The sequence below is a fragment of the Vigna angularis genome, chromosome 1 (assembly GCF_016808095.1).
Source record: "Vigna angularis cultivar LongXiaoDou No.4 chromosome 1, ASM1680809v1, whole genome shotgun sequence".
NCBI classification, from domain to species: domain Eukaryota; kingdom Viridiplantae; phylum Streptophyta; class Magnoliopsida; order Fabales; family Fabaceae; genus Vigna; species Vigna angularis.
In genome coordinates, this window is record NC_068970.1 from 2,464,898 (window position 1) to 2,485,103 (window position 20,206).

The following is a 20,206-nucleotide window of genomic DNA, read 5'->3' on the forward strand; positions in this document are numbered from 1 at the left end:
AATATATTAGAAAAAAATTATAATTTCGTTATTTTATGTTTGAGTTAAAAATATTTATATAAATATGATTCAGGTTTTATTAATCTTGAATTACCCTAATAAAATACTGGTTATTTGTATTTATGAATAAATTCCAAAAAAATGTTGTTTATTGTTAATTCACTCAATTGGAACATATTAATAAAAAAAATTATTTACCATTGTTCAGAATAATTTTTACAGAGTTATTTTGCAAAATATTCTAAAATTTTGTAAGCAAGCTATCTAAAACAAGTTTTTAGTTATTATTGGTACATATTATGATTAGAAAGTATCATGTCTGTGATTATATAATATGTCTTTATTGTTATTCGTTTTTATTATCCATTTGTATATCTGTGAATGAGCATGATTGTCTTAATACATAGAAAAAAAAATATAATGTAATAAAATGATTATTTTTTTCTCATCATTAATATAGTAAACATATAATAATAAATTAATATAATATAAATGGTAATCAGAAGTAAGGCTAACAGGAAAAGTTTTTTTTTTCTCATTATAAAATTCTTTCACACAAACCAAATACATTTTCGTTTTCTCTTTTGATTTCATTTTTTTTCTTCTTCAATTAAAAATCTTGTTACATCAAGTTGAAATTAAGAAAATAAAAAACATTCTGAATAGATTAAAATTCAAAATAGTTTGAGAAACCATTTAAAATAGTTTAGAAATAATTATGAAGTTTTAACTTGGAAAATTTATTTTAAAATATTGACAGTTAGCTTATTTATAATAACCTATTTTCTTTAAATTAATAAATTAAATTGAATGGTATGGTTATTGGAATTTATGATAATTGTTTGGTTATTAAGTGATATTAATATTATATACTGTTATAAAAATTGATTAAGTGTAAAATTAGATAATTTTGAAAGTAAGGGAAGTTAGATATATTATTTGGTACGTGTTTTGATTTATTTGGTATTTTTTTATATCAATATTTATATATATATATATATATATATATTTTCTCTTAGTCAATATTTTGTAAATTATTTTAGTGTAAATTGATATATTATTTATTTATATTGTACAAGATTTTAATTATTTGAAGTTATGAGTTATTTTGATAAAAATTATTATAATAAAACTTGTTTTGAGTAAACCTCATGAATTAATAAAATGAGATCTTAAATATTGTAATGCATGTGATTTTGATAAAATCATTTTTTTAACTTTTATGGATGAGATTAGAATTTTTACGCATAGTCTATAACACATATTTGTTCAATATGACTACAATGATTGATAATTAAAGACATGTGGTTAGAGAAATAACTTTTTTCAATTTGGAGAGAAATATAAATGTCATTTTGTTTATGTTTTGTTTTGCATAATTACGAATACCTAGTTAATCATTGGATCGAGCTGAAATTTGTATACATAGTTTGTAACATGTTTTTTTACTTTAATTGTTAGAATTGTTAGAGGTCTCTCCCTCTCTCTCTAATGATTTATGAGTATTGAGCCATGAGGACTGTATTATATAAGTATTTGGTGATTGTTATTGAATTGTTAATTGAAGGGTGTATGATAAATATTATGGGTAAAATAAAATTAATTGTTTTATTGATTTTGTATATTATGAAGATGATATAATATGTTAGATATTGATTGAAATTGTTAAATATTTTATTGTTGGAATTATAGACAATATTCAACTGTGTATTTTTGTGAATATAATTTTTACCTACAATTATCATATAATTTATATAATTTTTATAAGTAAGCATAGAATCCGACAAGAGACTCTTACAAATAAAATATTGAAAGACAATAATGAAACAATGAAAATAAGTGAAAATAATTTTGTATTATTATCGTAAACATGTATTTTATATACTAAATTTAAAATCTGATGTGAAAACTGTTATATGTATTATAACTGATATATATATATATATATATATATATATATATATATATATATATATATATATATTTGGAGGAACAGAGGAGTTTATTTGGTGATTACATATTAGAAACTGTTGGAATGGCAAGGTTTGACACTGAATCAATCAACACAATCAAAGTTGACGTATTGCCTTTAATTTATTATTAATTCATCTTCTTTCAAACTAAAGCTTAACCCCTAGACCCACACACATTCCATCTTCTTTTTTTCTTTTTTTCTTATTAGTATCTTTCTTCTTTGAAATTCTTTTATTAGATAAATTTCTATTTGATAGACCATATAAGACTCTAAATATAAATACGTTTTTAAGTGAACTATTCATATAATACTATCAATTTATATATAGAATAATTGATTTGCAAATTAATAATTTTATTAGGTGGGATAATTATTATTTGAAGGTAGTATGATTTTATTATGTGTTATTCTTCTAGATTTTGGGAATCAAAATAAAAAATACTCACAATTAAAATAAAAAATGAAAATAGAAGGAATAAAACAAGACAAAGAATGTAATTTTATTAAAATAAAGAAAATTATATACATTCTCTCTAGTTCCAAGAAGAAAACAAATAATAACATCTCTTTTGAAAATAGAAAAAATAAATACAAGGAAAATTTAACCTTAGTCTTCTCTCGGTTTTTATTTCAAACAACAAAGCAAAAAATAAAAAATAAACGGAAGGTATTTTGAGATGTGATCATAATTAAGAAAACATTAATCTCCTTTTATACAAAAAAGAAAAATCCAAGATAAGTTTTTACTAATGCGAGACTTCTTAAGATAAATTCTCCTATGATTTCTCTTCTCACACCAAGATAAAATGAAAATGAAAAAGACAACTATAAGTTGAACATTTAGAAATAAAGATAATAAAAAAAAAATCAACGGACAGAATTTCCATTTTGTTATTAGAAAATTTTTCTATAACTTTCTCTTTATATTTTGTATAGAAAAAATTGTAAGAAATGAATTTTATGTTAATTTTGTAAAGCTTCGTGAAATAATTGTTGAAAAAGGATAACATAAATACGAAAAATATAGTAATATTTAATGCAGGACAAGATATGTAAAATAGATTTGGAAGATTGGTGAATTTAAGGATGTAAATTAAATCAATAAAACATGACGGATTAGGCATGTTGCTAATTACTTTATCATCTCTAAACCTAAGAAGGAAAATTATTTCTGAGCATAAAAGTATAAATATGCATTCAATCTTTGTTTAAAATGTCCTTAATTTATTCTGTTCAAATAAAATAGTTTATAAGTATGTACTGTAAGCGTTAAAATATAAACAAAAAATGTTTAAATTATTTGATCAGTCTTTTATAGTTTCATTAATTTTGTATGTATGTTTTTATATTTATTTGTTGTTATTCTATGGAGTGGTTTTAATTTTCTTTTCTATGAAGCTCGTACGCTTCTTAAAACAAAGTACACACACCTCTATTAATTTCTGATCGCTAGAATTAGTAATGAAAGCTTATTTATTATGTCGTACATTATGTATTTTAAATATATAATTAAATTTATTAATATAAATTTTAATAATTTTACATTTTTTTGGTGGTATATTTGGTGGCTTACATATATTCCAGACAAGACGTGTTAACAAGCTAAAAAAGATAATGGTATGATCCTTTTCAAGTCATTAATGGAATGAATAACATCCAGTAAATTATTAACGTGACAGTGAGACAAGGTTATTAAGAAAGTCACGTGAAATAGAAAAAAACGTAAGATATGCGTCTGAAAAAGACGTAAAAGAGAGTCATGTTATCAACTTCAATTATTGAAACATACTCAAATTGGACGTATATGTTTAGAAAAGATGGTAGAGCTACTTTGGTGAAATTAAAAACAAGAAAACAAAAAGATTAAGCTTTAGTCAAATTTGTACGGAGGTTTAACACTAATAAGATATTATTCGTTTTTATTTTTGGTACTACTTTAAAAGATTTTTTGTCAATGAAGATATTTTATGTATATATAAACTTATGTCCATCTCTTATTTTATTTGATGTACAATTTTATTTATACCCAACAAAATTAATCTTTTTAATTAATCTCTCATGCTTCGTGCCAAAGCAAATACTTAAGAAGTGAATCCCAAGATATGCCATGTTTGCTATCATTTCAAAAGGGTTTTCGGTTTTTGTTTAAGAAATAACCCTAATTCACAATGAGGCCAAAACCACCATTTTCACACTCTCTTTTTTTATCTGTTGAAATTGAATCAAAATTTAGAAAATACAGTTTCCATGCTAGAAATAGCCACACATGTTTTATTACAAAATAAAGTTATATTAATGAAGGTAAAGTACCCACACAAAGGAAACTCGTGTTGGTTGTGGCATTTATTAATTATCATGTGTAGTTAATTAATTAGCAATGCAACAAGCTCTGTGTTAATCATAGTATTTTGAAATAGGTTGTGGGTCTTTTTGTCCATCGTACAATGGTTAAAAAATTTAATTTGTCACTATATTAGGTAATTTGAGATAGAGATATTTAAAATTCAAACATTTTCAAAGAGAAAAAAACTCAAAGAATAGATGTGTTATTATTAGAATAAGATGATCTTTGTAATTATTGAATTCCTTTAATAATTTATCTGTATTTTTTTTCTTGATTGTTATCCATTTTTTTAATGGTAATAAAGGTTATAAAAGTTAACATAATACTTACCTCTCATACATATTAAGCTTTTAAGACCTAATTAATTATATCTAGTTGTTGTTGATTTATATTGTTAGTATCGTAATTTAGATTACCATAATGATTTTACTTAATCAAATATATACTAACGCCTTTAGATATCGTGTTTAACAAAAGTTTGTAAAAGTTTAACCATGTGATTAAGAGAATGTTAACATTTGTCTTATCTCATAATCATCTCATAAGTGGAAAATTTGAATCGTATTGTACAAAAATATTTTTTAAAATATTTTAAATTATCCAAGAGTGTCATAAAAGAAATGTCATATAATTTTTTAATTTTTAATAAGTAGTCGTTTTATAACAAGCCACATAACATATTTTATATAGATATTTTGGATGAAAAATTCAGTATAAAGAAACACTCCAAAATGCCATTTTCTCTGTTTTTTTTGAGAGTTAATTGATTCAGGATGTCTAATACTAACGCATGTGCAATTTTTGTTCCTTTCAGCTTTACCCATTCATTATGAGCCACGTGTTTGCCAATTGGCATCAACATAACCTTACATATTTCTGCTTTAAGACAATATTCGTATATACTTTCTTTTACTAAAACTGTGTAAAAATAGAATGTATGAAATTCTAAATAATATTACTAAAATACGCATTTAATATATTTCAGAGCAACATATTTTAAATCACCATTTTATTTTTTGACACCAGCAATAACTAATTTAAAGGCAGTTTATACACTTTAGTTTAGGGGACAAAAAAGAAGAAGCTTATAACTAAAACAAGAAAAAAAAAACATATGAAAAGGTGAAAAGACCTTCTTAATTTATTATTGTCCTTTTGCATTGAATTACTTTTTAGTTCGTTGACATTAATATATTACTCGATAATGTACTATTTTTGGAATTTTTTTTCTCAACCTGAACTAATCGCAATATAAAAAAAAATATTTCAAAATTTTATTCAATCAGAAAAATATTTTTTTTTAAAACATTCTGAATCCAATTAAAAAAAATAAAATCATCAAATATGTAAGTTAAACTTAAATTTACTTTTTATTACTATTTGGGATATTTGGATTTCGGTTTAAATATTTAACTCAGCTTTCAAGTCTCATCGAATATGGTGTCAACTTGTTTGACACATCTTTTTAGATGCAAACATGAAACAGATTTATTTCAAACTTTCAATATGTTTGTATAATGTATAAAAGAGGAGTATACATTAGTGTTAATGAAAAAAAAAATGATTTCGTGTAGCCGTTTTAATAATATTGGAAAATAATATTATATAATATTTGACTATTTGATTATGTGATTGTTATCCGTAAATTTTCATTGACGTATACCTCTGTTTTTGTCGAAGTATATCACATCATCCACGCCTACTCTTTCATCCTCGCTTCAATTTCTCTCTCTTTTTCCGCCATCATTCCATTTTCTTCACTCGCACAACAACATCTAACAGAACATTAGAAGCAACGCTTCCCCACCGTTCAGGGGTTTCGTTTTCGTATTTTCCACCACTTTCAGATCTGAATCACAATCCGCCATTGCCAATCCCCATTTCGCAGCGCAGATCTCGATTCTCCACTCCCTCGCCCGCTGCATTCTTCGTTCCTCAATAACTCCATTCACTCGAATTCCACGCTTCGTTGATTTCTGAATTCCGTCCTTTCACTCACACTTTCATGTTCTTCTTTGGATTCAAATTCTCTCCTTCTCGTAAGTGTTCCTGATGCTTTTCTTTTTTCGGTGATATCTTATTGTGGCGGTTTTCGAATTTGAATTCTGGCGTATGTGTTTGTTGCGAAGTTTGTCAAAACAGATCTTGAAAATTGGCGCCCCAAAGACGGTCGCAGCGCCACATGGGTGGCCAGATGCAGCAGAGCAATGCAGCGGCCACTGCTCTGTATGACCACGCCGGCGCCGGATCTCTCCATAATGCGGCGGGGCCGGCTACCGATGCCGGCGACGCGGTCATGGCGCGCTGGTTACAATCCGCCGGCTTGCAGCATCTGGCCTCTCCACTGGCTTCCACTGGTATCGATCAACGCCTCCTTCCCAATCTTCTTATGCAGGTATTTATCGTCTCTCTTAGATAACAACTCTGTTAGGTTTTCGTTTCTAAACTACTTGTTACTTCTCCGCTTTCTTTCTTTAAGAATTCTGAATGCCAATTTATTAATTTACCGTCTCTTTTACTTTCCCTCTCCTGCAACTTCTTTCATGTTGGAGCTGTATATAGTGTCGTAACTTGGTCGTTTGGTGTTCTGTTTAGACAATTTGGTTTGTTGGGATAATCATGAATATCTAAATTATTTTTTAACCTTCCATTTTTCTTCTATTATTCACTTGCTTTATTTGTGTATTATTGTATGAGTAATATTATATTGTCCTTTCCAAAGGAAGGGTGTATAGTTTATTGTGCTTATCCCAAATTCATAGTACCTTTAGGGTTTAGAATGCATTTTTGTGTTAAAATTTTTTAAACACCTGACTACCATTCCTATTTGAAGTTTTTGAACTGTCCTGTGTTTTTGTGGGATAATTAGCGTGTACCTCTGTTCTATATATTTTTTAGAAACTTACATTGCCTACGGTTGAACTTGAACAGGCTAAATGTTGTTTGTTTTTCGTATTGTTGCTTATGATGGTACTCTATGAGATGACTAAGTGAACATGATATTGCCGTAGGGTTATGGAGCGCAGTCTGCAGAAGAAAAGCAGAGGCTTTTTAAGTTAATGAGAAACCTCAATTTTAACGGGGAATCTGGTTCTGAGCCATATACGCCCACTTCCCAAAATTTAAGTGGAGCGACGGTATCAGATGGGTTTTATTCTCCAGACTTCAGGGGAGATTTTGGAGCCGGGCTTCTGGATCTTCACGCTATGGATGATACAGAGCTTTTGTCCGAGGTACGATTCACCATATGGTGGTTTCCAGTTCATTCGGTTAAACAAGCTAACTTCAGTTTGATTCCTTTTCTACACATTTGCTGGGATAATTTTTTTTTATGTGTAAAGTTGTCTTCCATGTACGAATATTAACCTAATATCATCACTATTAGTTTTCATGATAAGTTTAACAAATTTTTATTAAGGTGTAATGCAACTTTTTGTTTGGCGATGGTGAAGAATCTTGGTTATATAAGCAGAATTATTTAGGCAATAGTCATAGGTTTGAATGTCTGAATGAAGTTATCAAATCGAGATTCAAATTGTGAATTGGAAAACTATTTCTTTATCTTTGAATTACTTCAAATGTATCATAATGATTATAGATTATATGTGGTGCTCAATATTATAATTATAAACTACAAATGGACAAAACAACTTAACCACAAAACTTGTGAAGCAAAATTACTAGCTATATGAGTTTGTAAAGAAAGATTATATAACTTTTCAACTTTTATTGTGCCAGAATTGGTGAAAGAAATTTAAGAAAAAAAAGCAATGAATTTTTAACCATATCATATTGATGATACAATTTTTTAAAGATTTTTACATGTATCTTAAGATACATAGTCATTTGAGTTTCATCTTATGATACAAATATAGGCAGTCAAATTGTAGTAAAGTTCGAATTATGAATTTTAAGTATGAGAACAGGCATGTTTAACCATTAGTATTCTGTTTGAGTTTCAGTACCTTTTGATTGTGCATGTTTATTCTCATTGATCCCTTATATTGCAACAATTTCCTTAAATTTCGTGCATTTTCAGTACAAGTATCTGTACATGCATAGGTTTTATTGTCTGATTTTTTTCTTCTCCTCAGCATGTTATTTCAGAACCCTTTGAGCCATCACCCTTTATGCCTGGAGGTGCTAGAGCTTTTGAAGATGACTTCAATCCAATTAGCAGAAAGCAGGAAAGAGGAGAAGCAGATGTTGGTGCATCAGTTTTTGTACCTACAAATGAAAAAGAGAATAATACAAGAGAAAATAATGTTGCTAAGATTAAAGTTGTGGTATGTCAATATTTCTAGAAATAAGTAGCCTGACACATTTATCCGTTGCTTCTTCCCTGCACTTTAAAACATGTAAAGTTATGGTTTTCTTATGTTTCCATTGTCATAAGTGAGCAATGAATTTTGAATTACATTTTTCGTCCATTGTCCATTATCACCATTTTTCCCAAACTATCTGAACAATTCACTAAAAGTCATCATTTGGAAAAGAAACTTGTGAGTAAAATGCATCTTTCATTATTAATTGCGTTTTATTAGTTCCCTAAAGCATTTTGAACTTTTCATTCTTAAGTTAACATGTGATTTTAATTATGGATTCAGTAATATTTAAGGGAAATTTGTAATTGTCATTGCTATTTATTTTAGGCATTTACTTCCAATGCATGTCCTAGGTACGCAAAAGACCTTTAAATAAGAAGGAGCTTGCTAAGAAGGAGGATGACATTGTAACTGCATATGACAGTGCATATTTGACAGTCCATGAACCAAAACTAAAGGTTTGTTTATGTTAAATTGAAACACTAGTTATTGGTTTACCATTTATTACTATATCAGTTCAAAGGTTGAATTATTTATAACTAATTATTGTATTTTATTTTAGTTTGCTATTCTTGTTCTTACTAACTGTTTAAAGATCTAATTGTTTGTTCTTGTCATGTAAAAGGTGGATTTGACAGCTTATGTGGAGAAGCATGAGTTCTGTTTTGATGCTGTTCTTGACGAGAATGTTACCAATGACGAAGTAAGCCAGCTCCTTAACAAATATTGAATCTTTTTGCAGTTTCTTATTTTAATGATCGTTTTTTCCTCAGTAGCTATAACATCACCATTCTGTCTTCTTTGCTGTTGGTATTTATGGAACTGTGAGTTCTTGCCTCTGTCTTGGTCTTGATTCATGATCTGTTAATCTAAGGTGTGGTTGCTGCTTTGCAATGACAGGTATATCGAGTTACAGTTGAACCAATAATTCCTACAATTTTTGAGAGAACCAAAGCTACTTGTTTTGCTTATGGTCAGACAGGTAAGAAATTTGTTGTTCTCTGTTCAAACGATGCTTTTACCAAAAAATAACCACCATCCAATATTACTTTCCATACTTTTTCTTCTCAATATTTCCAAGTATGTGTTTTGTTTGAGTGTGTGTGTACTTGATGGGTCTTTATTGTATTAGTAGCCAAGCATAGGCAGCATAGGGCTTCCATACTTTTCTTTTACTTTCTAGTATTGTTCTTCTCAAGTCTGTGAATTATAGGCGAATGCATTTAACATCTCAAAAATATTTCCAGGCCTTTTATTTATATATTTTGCTTACTGGTTTTTCATATATTTTAGTTTTTTTGAATGGTTCTTGATTGGTTGTGGAAATGAGGAGTCAATTCATTTCTTGTGAAATCCATCCTGTATATTTAACATTCCAAAATAGCCATGACGTGTTCATTTTGTGGAAACTGGCCAAGAGTTGGAGGCTATTGTGCAAATAATCATAGAATCTTGCTTTGCATGGTTTGGAATATGTGGAAAAATTCAATGTAGGCCCTAGTTAGGACTTAGGAGAGTAGATGAGATGGAGGGTAGCACATCATTTGATTTATGTATTGTAGGTGACTCCACCTTGTGAGAAAAGACTTGGCTTGTCGTTGCCTGGAGTTGGAGATGACTGATGACCTTGGCCTAGAGGAAGATGAATATTTGTAATAATAATAGATGCCATTACACAAATAATTGAAGGTTTAAATGAATCAAACCGCTTTATGTTTTGGCTAATAGTGTTTTACTTTCAGGAAGTGGCAAAACATACACAATGCAACCGTTGCCGCTCAGAGCTGCTGAAGACCTTGTTAGACAGTTGCATCGACCAGCATATCGAAACCAGAGATTTAAATTGTGGCTTAGCTACTTCGAGATATATGGTGGAAAACTTTTTGATCTTCTTAGTGAAAGAAAGTGGGTACTTCTTTCTTGTGTGTTTTGGTGTATTTGTCCTTCAGACATTAATTTACCTTTGGTATGAATGCTTTGTATTTGTGATCTGGGTCTTAACTGGAAGATTGTGTTTTTAGGTGGAGTTTATTTCTAGATAGATAATTCCATTCGAAGTAATATGTCTGGGTAAACATCAAAGCATGTTTGGTTAAGATTTAATATTCCTCCCAGTAATATTCTTCAAAATTCAAACGATAGACAAAAAAAGTAGAAGTTGGAAAGTAAATACAAGTTGGAATTTATGTAACTTCAAGATTCCCACCGCATCATGGGAATGAAAGACATATGCTGAATATGCATATGGGAATCATTTATGCTGGGTAAATTATTTCTTAAGCTTTATAACAAACGTGAGAATGGTATATTCCTAAGTTCATATTCTCGGGAATAATTTTTCAGAAATTGAAATAGCTTCTCGTGATACAAAGTCCCCACTAAAAACATGAAGTGTGGACAGCGTATTCATAATGCACTGGATTTGTGTTTAAATTTTTAAATAATAATAAATTTATGGCAAGTCTCGACTGTCAAGGGTATTACTTTAGATTTTCCCAGGGAACATAAACTTCATCCCATACTAACAATGGATTTGATTTTTTTTCTTTTTCTTTTTTTTTTGGAGGGGGGTTATGGATTTTACACATACGTAACCAGTTAATACGCATATTTTTTGTTTTGTTTACTGCTATCACCTTGCATGTTATATCTGCTTGGAAGTACAACAATCTGTTTATATAGATTACTGAGTGGCTGTGTTTGATTTGATTTGAACAGAAAACTCTGCATGAGAGAAGATGGACGGCAGCAAGTGTGTATTGTAGGACTGCAAGAATTTGAAGTGTCTGATGTACAGATTGTCAAAGAATTCATTGAAAAGGGGAATGCATCCAGAAGTACGGGGTCAACTGGTGCAAATGAGGAGTCCTCCAGGTCCCATGCTATCTTGCAACTGGTTGTAAAGAGGCACAATGAGATAAAAGAGAGTAAGCGGAACAATAATGATGGAAATGAGGCAAAAAGTGGGAAGGTTGTGGGGAAGATATCTTTTATTGATCTTGCTGGAAGTGAAAGAGGTGCTGATACTACTGACAATGACCGTCAAACAAGGTACTTTACCATTAAAATTATCTTCTTTGCATAAACCATCTGCTTGTTTAAAGTTATATGCGCTTGTTACGTCTTACTTTTGAGAACTTCATTTATCGACTCCTTTCTTTACTATATTTAAAATGATAAGAGCAGGACATATAAACTGTTCTCTAGTTGACAAAGCTAATGGAGCCAGCTTGTTTTGGTTTATTTCATAACCTGTTTTGTAGCTACTTTGCATGTATTAGGATATTGTCAACTTGTAATAAAATTGAAATTTCAATTTATTATGTATCCAAAGTTGCAACTATATTTACTATAATATACTTAGGGACTATATTAGTTGCACAAATGATTTTAATCATCTATTACTACTTTTCAATAAAATGGATGTTTTGGATAAATTTGCAGTGGATTAAAATGATCGGAAAAAATAAACTATTATTTCATTTATGGTATGTTAACAATATATTAAAAATATTAATCTACTCATTTATAAAAAGTAAAAATCTTACCTATCCATTCATATTTTTCACGGATGAATCCACTTCATCTATTTAAAAATGAATTATTTCTTTTTCTGGTCAACTAAATTTCTGTCCTGATGAGTTTTGTTTTCAAAGGGACCCTCAGTGGGCGTTTGCTCCTATGGCAATCATTGATCCAATATCTCGGTCCATTGTTTAAAAATATGATGGATTGTCTGTGAATCATATAGTAATAATTATTGATTTATTCCATTAATTTTTTATGCCAATGAATGGGCAAATTAGTTGGATTCATACATGGGTGGATTGGAAAATGGATGCAACAAAGGGATGCAATTGCCACATCTACTTTGTAAATAAATGTGAAATTTCCAAGTGTGTTCGTTTGTTGTTTAATTTATAGTGTGATGTTATTTTCATGTAACTGCTGCAAAACATGGTTTGATTGGTCATGGTTGGCTTCCTTGAGTTCCTTTCTATCCCTGCTTTGTGTCTTGTAGTAGCCAATCTCCACTTTGGCACTAATTATATCACTACTGCAGGATCGAAGGTGCTGAAATCAACAAGAGTCTTTTGGCTTTGAAGGAGTGCATCCGTGCTTTGGACAATGATCAGATCCATATTCCTTTTCGGGGAAGCAAACTTACGGAAGTGCTCCGTGACTCCTTTGTTGGAAATTCAAAAACTGTTATGATCTCTTGTATATCCCCAAATGCTGGGTCTTGTGAACACACACTTAATACCTTGAGATATGCAGACCGGTATGTGTTTTGCAACTGTAAATTAAGAAGACTATGCTCATAACCAGGTGCACTTTTTCGTACGCTCCCATGTTTTTAGATATTAACCATTTTTGTCCTATATGAACAGAGTTAAAAGTCTATCCAAGAGTGGAAATCCTCGGAAGGACCAGGCCCCAAATCCAGTTCCACCAGTCAATAAAGAGGCTTCACCCACATCTTCACTTCTTGCTAGCATGGGTACAGAGGATTTTAATGGTCAGCGTCAAGAGATAAAAGCAACGGACTTGGGCAGAAAAGCTGTAGAAAAGGAAAGTTCTTTCTACAGCTCTTCCACTGATGTTGACAAACAACTATCAAGTTTCTCTTCTAGTTATTCATACAATGGGCGAGAAGATAAAAGCCTGGCTTCTGCTCCAATGGACAGGGAAAGGTTTGAAGTAAAGAATTCTTACGGTGATTCTACCAATCAAAAGATGAACTCTTATTCCCTAAATGTTACAGATGAGAAAGTGCAAAGGGTGTCTCCTCCACGCAGAAAAGGAACTAAGGAGGAGAAACCCGAAAGATCTATAAATTGGGTAAAAAGGGATTCCAATGGTTCTAATAACACCACAAGCTCCAAGCAGCAGAACACAGGAAATTATAACACAGTTAGCACTGGATCGGGGCAGTCTGAAACAGAATCCTCTTCTGACGTGAATATCAGCGCAATACTTCAGGTTTGTCAAATGTTTGGAGCCATCCTCTTTCCGTTTAAAAATTTACTGTAACACTTTTGAGTATCTGTTTAATTTATGCTTCTGCAGGAGGAAGAAGCACTAATTGCTGCTCATAGGAAAGAAATTGAGGACACAATGGAGATTGTTCGTGAAGTAAGTTAGGCAAATTTTTCTTTAGCTTCTCGATAACATTGTCAAATTCAATTTCTAATTTATTTTTGTTAGATAAACTTCAGGGCTTGAGTTTTTTCATTGCACTTGACATCCGTCAATTTGCTTTCTGTATTTTCATACCTGCACATTGGTACAAAAAGCTTATGCATGTGTTCAATGTTTGATAGCACAAAATTTTTGAAAGGTGGTAGGGTTCTTAGGAATGGTCCAATATGATATGATGTTTTGCATGTTGTTTTCGTCTATACAGGAGTAGTTGAGTCATCGTGGGTACATGCTCTATTAACTGCGTAGTGTAACTATTGTTATTCAAATATCTCACTCACTTAACCTGTACCTACCTCAATTTTGTTTTTAGGTGTTATATCTGATTCTTAGTAATGTCAAGAAAATAAGTAAAACTTTGTTTTTGCATAGTAGTTGTTTGTTGGAGCTTACAGTGGTATTGGTTTTGGTTGTTAGGAAATGAAACTATTGGCAGAAGTGGACCAGCCAGGAAGTCTAATTGACAACTATGTAACTCAGTTGAGTTTTGTGCTTTCTCGCAAAGCAGCTAGCCTGGTGAGTCTTCAAGCTCGCCTCGCAAGGTTCCAACATCGACTAAAAGAACAAGAGATACTGAGTAGAAAAAGAGTACCCCGTTAAAGACACTCGCTTTCTCTTCACTCCTCATCTCAATCATCATGTAATTGCTCTCGCGTTTCCTGGCAATATAGTTTTAAAGGTTTTTTTTTTCATTTTACAAAAAAAAAAATGGATCTTTTGTTGGGTATTCAAATTAAATTTGCTCAAATGTATATTTCTCTCTTGTGTGATAACCTGTTAAATTGGATTCAACTGTATATTATTTTTTATTTTCATTCTACCGTTTAGTCTGTTACTGCCATATAAAAAAGCCTAACTATTATAATCACTGTTCAAACGTGTGATCTTTCAGACCATGTTATCAATTGCCATTTCCAGTTTTTAAAACGATTAATGTATTCTTCAGAGAAGTATAAAATTAGTGCAGATTGAGTTTTTTTCAAAAGAATCCAAGAAATTAAATTTCACATTTTTTCGGTGAATACAATTTTTCAATAACAATTCTAATTTGATTACGATGTACAAGAAAAGTGTATTATTTTGTAATGCTCTTTTTTTGTCTTTTATTCGTTAAATTCGATGTGTTTTTTTTATTGAAATCGGTCCAACGAATAAAATGCGACTATGATTTAGAGCTTTTATGGATTTTACTTAATAGAAGAGTGGAGGAGATGAAAATTGAGAATATTTTAATCTAAATGTATAAGAAATTAAATATTGTGTTTCCCACGTGTCAAAACTTTGAAAAGGTCGATAAAGATAGTATAGACTTAATTGGTTGTTATTTTTTAGTTAATATCTATTTAATAGAAGTATGCAATATTATATCATGGCCTAACAAGTATCATGTCCTTACTTGAAAGGGATTGTTACAAAATGCGATATGTTTATCTTTTTGCGCCTTTAATTGTATCTAATGTCATGTGATACATGTGTTAACTTCTAAGATTTTAAATCTAATGATTTTTTTCAACGATATACTCTTTAGCCTTCGGCCCTATTTAACTATAAGTCTGCTGACATATTTAAATATTGACATGAGATAATCTTTAAGCAAACTATAAAAAAACAAACTAAATTACAAAAAAAAAAAATCAGGTTAAACTTGAGTTGTAGCTCATTTATTTATTTGCATCCTAAAATCAATCATCTTATCATGACAAGTGACTAGTGATGACACGTGCTTGCAATCTGACATATTTTACAATGTCAATTAGTCCTTTAGATGTGTTCGCATGAACTGAATTCACTGTTCATGCGAATTACAGAGCGAAAAATTGAAGGTTACGTCGTGTTCGTATGAGAGGATTGGCGAGGAAAAACGCGGACGGATTTGCGGGATTCATCCATTTTTGATCACCTGCGGAAGTGAGAAGATTTGCACTAATTTTAGGATAAATGTCGTGTGTGCCCCGACCTTTATATTAAATTCCACATAAGTAAATATGCAGATGAATACCAATTCCATAGCACAGTGCACCAAATAAATAACCGATTACATGAACGATAACCGATTACATGGTGAAGGGGTATATATTAAAGAAATAGAAAACAGTCACCAGTTTGCTTTACACTACACGAGAATGCTTAGCTTGGCATGGGGCGTGGGCACTGAAATATTCCTGAGCTATACGGTGTTTCATACAGGCATTCAACAGGAAAGATTCCTGCATCCACACACAGTGAAAGTGCAGTAAATACATTGTGCCATCGACCCGTTGGTGGGAATTGATATGTGGTTGGTTGTGGGTAACTGATGTTATTTATTGAGTGGTAAGAAGCTTACTACATTGCTTGATAGTGTTGTAAGGTGTGTGCGAAGAGAGAGTGCTCCGCTGTGTAAGTTGAGACGAGGAAGAGAAGAAGGTTTTGCTGAGACGAAGAACACAAAGTGGTTAGGTTAGTAACATACCAAAATCGTTTATCGAAGCACATATTGTTGGTTTTGATTTGCAGGGATGTAGAGGAGGAGGAAGAAGGACGTTGTGCGTGTTGGTGGAATGCAGCAGGTGGTTCTTGAAGATGAAGAAAGTGGATGGGCGTGTTTGAGAAGATGATGAAGAGTGGGTAACCGGTTACAGCTATCGGTTTGCGGTTAAAGTGTTGTGAAGATTCTTTGCATTTCTGTAATCGGTTACAGCTTGTGGTAACCGATTACAGACCCCTCCCGCATCTGCTTTATTTGGTTACTGCTCTACGTTCACTATCGGCCACTGATAATTTTCACTGCTGTCTTGTGTGGACCGTTGTTGACCACCATCTCTTTATTCTTTGATAAATACTTTTTCATGTTCTTCTCGTCTATAGAACCCGATGTCTACCGTTGTCGTCCATTGTTGTTTGCAGTTGTTTTTTTGTCGTGGTTCTCTCAAGTAGGCACCATATTTGGATTGTTTCTCTGAGCAATGGAGAACCCAACCAGTCATGGAGGCAGATTCCTTGTAAGGAGTTGCCTCCAATCTCCAATCTGAATGGTTTTTGGATTCTACAATCTAAAAAAAAAATAGTTATCCGAAAATGAAAAAAAAAATAACTTGCAGATTCTATAACTAAAATAGGAATTTCTTTTACATGTGCTGCAAGAAAAGACTGCCCTGATATGAATTTGTCGAACTTTGTATTTGGGGCCAAGGGCCAAGTTTCCATTTTTGAAAAGAAGATTGCAGGAAAACATAAGCAGACAAGGATGAACAGTTGTATCAAGTGTGACAATATATATTAGGGGCAGTTAGACCATTTAGAACTTGTAATTCTTTTTGATGAAAAAAAATACTCATTGTATATTTGTGAACGAATTTAATGGTTGAAAAATATTCTCAGAAGTTGATTTAAAAAAGAATTAAAAGGAAGTTGGATAAATTCAATGGGGCCATTGCTTATTGCACCCCTATTTTCATGCGGCACCCAAGTTAGAAATTTTGAGCATGTGTGAGGCCACATACTGATTTATCCAAACAATTGTTTCGTGTTTCGGATGTTACTATCTAAAGCGGAGTCTATGAAAATTGAGGAGCATAGGTAGTTGTGAATACTGTCAAGTTAAAATACACTTCGTACTAAATTGATATTATAATTTAATTCTACAATTTAAAATACATTCATTTTACTACAATTTATTTTTTATAATTTTTAAACATTAATTTTAATAATTTTTCATAATTTTTTTCTCTTTATAAACATTTTTACAATTAAATATAACATTACAAAATAACATTTTATAATACTTTTATAAGTAGGGACAATTTGGTAATTTTTATTTTCTACCAATTAAACAAATTTTTAAAATCTATCACATCAATCAAATTCTACACTAATTCTCACAAACTTTACTTTCAAATCCACTCTCAATTAACCACAAATCCACTCAAAAAAACAACAAAAAAATTACCCTCAAATCTACTCAAATCCATTCAAATCATCTCTCTCAAATCATCTCCCCCAAATTCTTTCAAAAGAACACACCCTTAGAAAAAGGAGTTAGTTAAATATGTGCATGCTTCATCTCCTTTGTTTTTCTGTTCTTACCGTCAAATTTAATAAACGCGTGCTAACCATTTTCTCCCTAATAATTCACATTATGAGATGAGAAAGAGACACTTGTCAGCGTCTTTTGTGGATCTTTCTATCACCAAGATTCACATTGTCACTTAACACTTCTATAACTTAATAATACTTCACATCATCTTCACCACAAAACTATACATATCTTGCAAAATATTTCTATATATCAATCATCGTATCTATTTACACCATCAAATCAAACAAACATTATGATTTGCAATTTGATGATAACAAAATTATTTACCCTCAAGTATAAATTAAACTACTAAAATTATTTGCAAGGGAATGGAAGACAATATTTTATGCTAACACTTCATTAATTCGAGTGGAACTATATTCATTTTCATAGACAAAATTATAAATTTAAAATATAAAAAAAAATGTCTTTTAGCCTTTGTTTGTTTCAAAGGGAATACGATTCACTCTCACAAAATCACATCAACACAAATCCGTACCCAATTACTCTTTAACAACACTCTTTTCCTTTTGACCACCTTGTGAAATTGGGAAAATTACACCATTAACGACAACAAAAATCTTGTGTCTTCTAATATTATTTCCTTTTCAAATTTGAACTCATGATCGACAATTAAGATTAAACATCCCTAACTGATGTATGCATTGGAAAATCACTAAAACACTTTTACAAAAATATACGACATACTAGATATAAGTTAGTAATAATAAACATAGAAAAGGATGACTAATAAAATAAAATATATATATATATATATATCCTTAGCCATAACAGTGTACAAATGGATTTTTAAAAATCATTACAATTTACAACTCAATAGCAAATTATACTAATTTAATATACAATGACTGTTTGAAATTTCAATTTAATAAGAAAATAGTTTAGAAAAGATGATGCATGCGGGAAGTAGGGACCACACCATGGTGCCCACACGTTAAACAAAGGGAGAAAGCGGTCAGCGCATGCCGTCCTTATTGTTGGTTTTCGTTACATTATATTCAATTCCTTTTTTTGCTATTACTTTTAATTTCACATTATTTGTTTTTACCTTAAATTTTTCAATTTTAATTTTAATTTTAATTTTAACATTCAAATACTGTCTTAGAATCACACAGAAAAGTAAAAGAAAACCACCGACACGGAATATCTCCTTAAAAACTACCATCTTTCAAATTCAAACTCTCTCTTTCTCTTTGCCCCTTACTTTGTCACTTTTCACCTTCCCAATACATTTTTTCATTCAGATCCCCACAAATAGCACGCTTCAATAACAAAGTTACGCAAAAAAAAAAAAACATTATTAACTTAACTGAAATTTAAAGGCAAAAACAAAGGTGTAATAACATGAGCAGGTGGTAATTAGCGCAATAATGTCGCAACTATGACTTTAATTAACTTCCATCATCCCAATTAAATCCATAGATTCGATTGAAAAAGAATAGGTACATACATGTACGTACATATACAACACTATCATCGCAGATCCGGAATGTTCGAAGGGAACCTTTTCTTTTAAATGATTTGATTTTCAGTCATCGGAATCGTCGCCACCGAAGATGGAAAAGCGGTTGTAGAGGAGGAAGAGAATGAGGAGGAGGAGGAGTGCGACGCCGACGGGGGAACCGCTGACCCGGTGGATGGTGTCGGGCTCGCCGGTGGAGAAGAGGGCGGAGACAAAGGAGCCGCGGTCGGAGGAGAGGAACTGAATGGTGAGAAGGAGAAGGATGGGAAGAAGGAGGAGGCCCAATGGGCTTAGAAGCTCAGAGATTGCTTCGGTTATGGCCTCGCCCTGATCCCCAACCAGAAAGGGCACTAAGACCACGATTGCCACTACCACCGCCAGGAGGATCCCGTGGGGCGCACCTCCTCCTCCACCACCACCGCCGTGTTGTCTTTCCGGTACCATTACGCTGAAACGATGATGGGTTAGTGATTGTAATGACTACAAAACCCCTTTGTGTGAAGGGTTTGTAGAAGTGGTAGGTAGCAGCAAAAGTTGTAGTGTGTTTCTGTGGCTACGTTTTGTCTTCTCCACTTTAATATAACTCTGGTTTGGATCGGTACACAGGGGTAAACATGTCCAATCCTACCTTCACTTTCACCTATTAATTTTACTCATTATTATTAAATTATTTTCTTTCTCATTGGTTGTTTTGTTAAAAAACCTTAAATATGCATAGAATTTATTTAAAACATTTATAACTTAATTAATTTTGTTTGTATAGCTTTTGGTATTTTTTTTTAAATTATACTTAAGTGATGTTTTTACTTTCCGTGTTGTG

At 31.4% G+C, this 20,206-nt stretch overlaps 2 protein-coding genes across 2 annotated transcripts; one reads left to right on the forward strand and one right to left on the reverse strand.

Annotated features, from left to right (window-relative positions):
• The first annotated feature begins 5,983 nt into the window (after nt 1-5,983).
• LOC108319354 (kinesin-like protein KIN-13A) lies at nt 5,984-14,664 on the forward strand. Its single transcript, XM_017550465.2, has 13 exons — nt 5,984-6,358; nt 6,449-6,714; nt 7,331-7,552; nt 8,414-8,605; nt 8,998-9,102; nt 9,270-9,347; nt 9,545-9,626; nt 10,387-10,549; nt 11,363-11,695; nt 12,708-12,926; nt 13,036-13,627; nt 13,715-13,780; nt 14,264-14,664. The coding sequence occupies exons 2-13, from the start codon at nt 6,502-6,504 to the stop codon at nt 14,444-14,446; spliced, it is 2,448 nt and encodes an 815-aa protein (XP_017405954.1). The 5' UTR covers nt 5,984-6,358; nt 6,449-6,501; the 3' UTR covers nt 14,447-14,664.
• A 4,616-nt stretch (nt 14,665-19,280) lies between these two features.
• Nucleotides 19,281-19,953, reverse strand: LOC108338711 (uncharacterized). Its single transcript, XM_017575762.2, has one exon. The coding sequence runs from the start codon at nt 19,828-19,830 to the stop codon at nt 19,453-19,455; it is 378 nt and encodes a 125-aa protein (XP_017431251.1). The 5' UTR covers nt 19,831-19,953; the 3' UTR covers nt 19,281-19,452.
• Between the last annotated feature and the right edge of the window lie 253 nt (nt 19,954-20,206).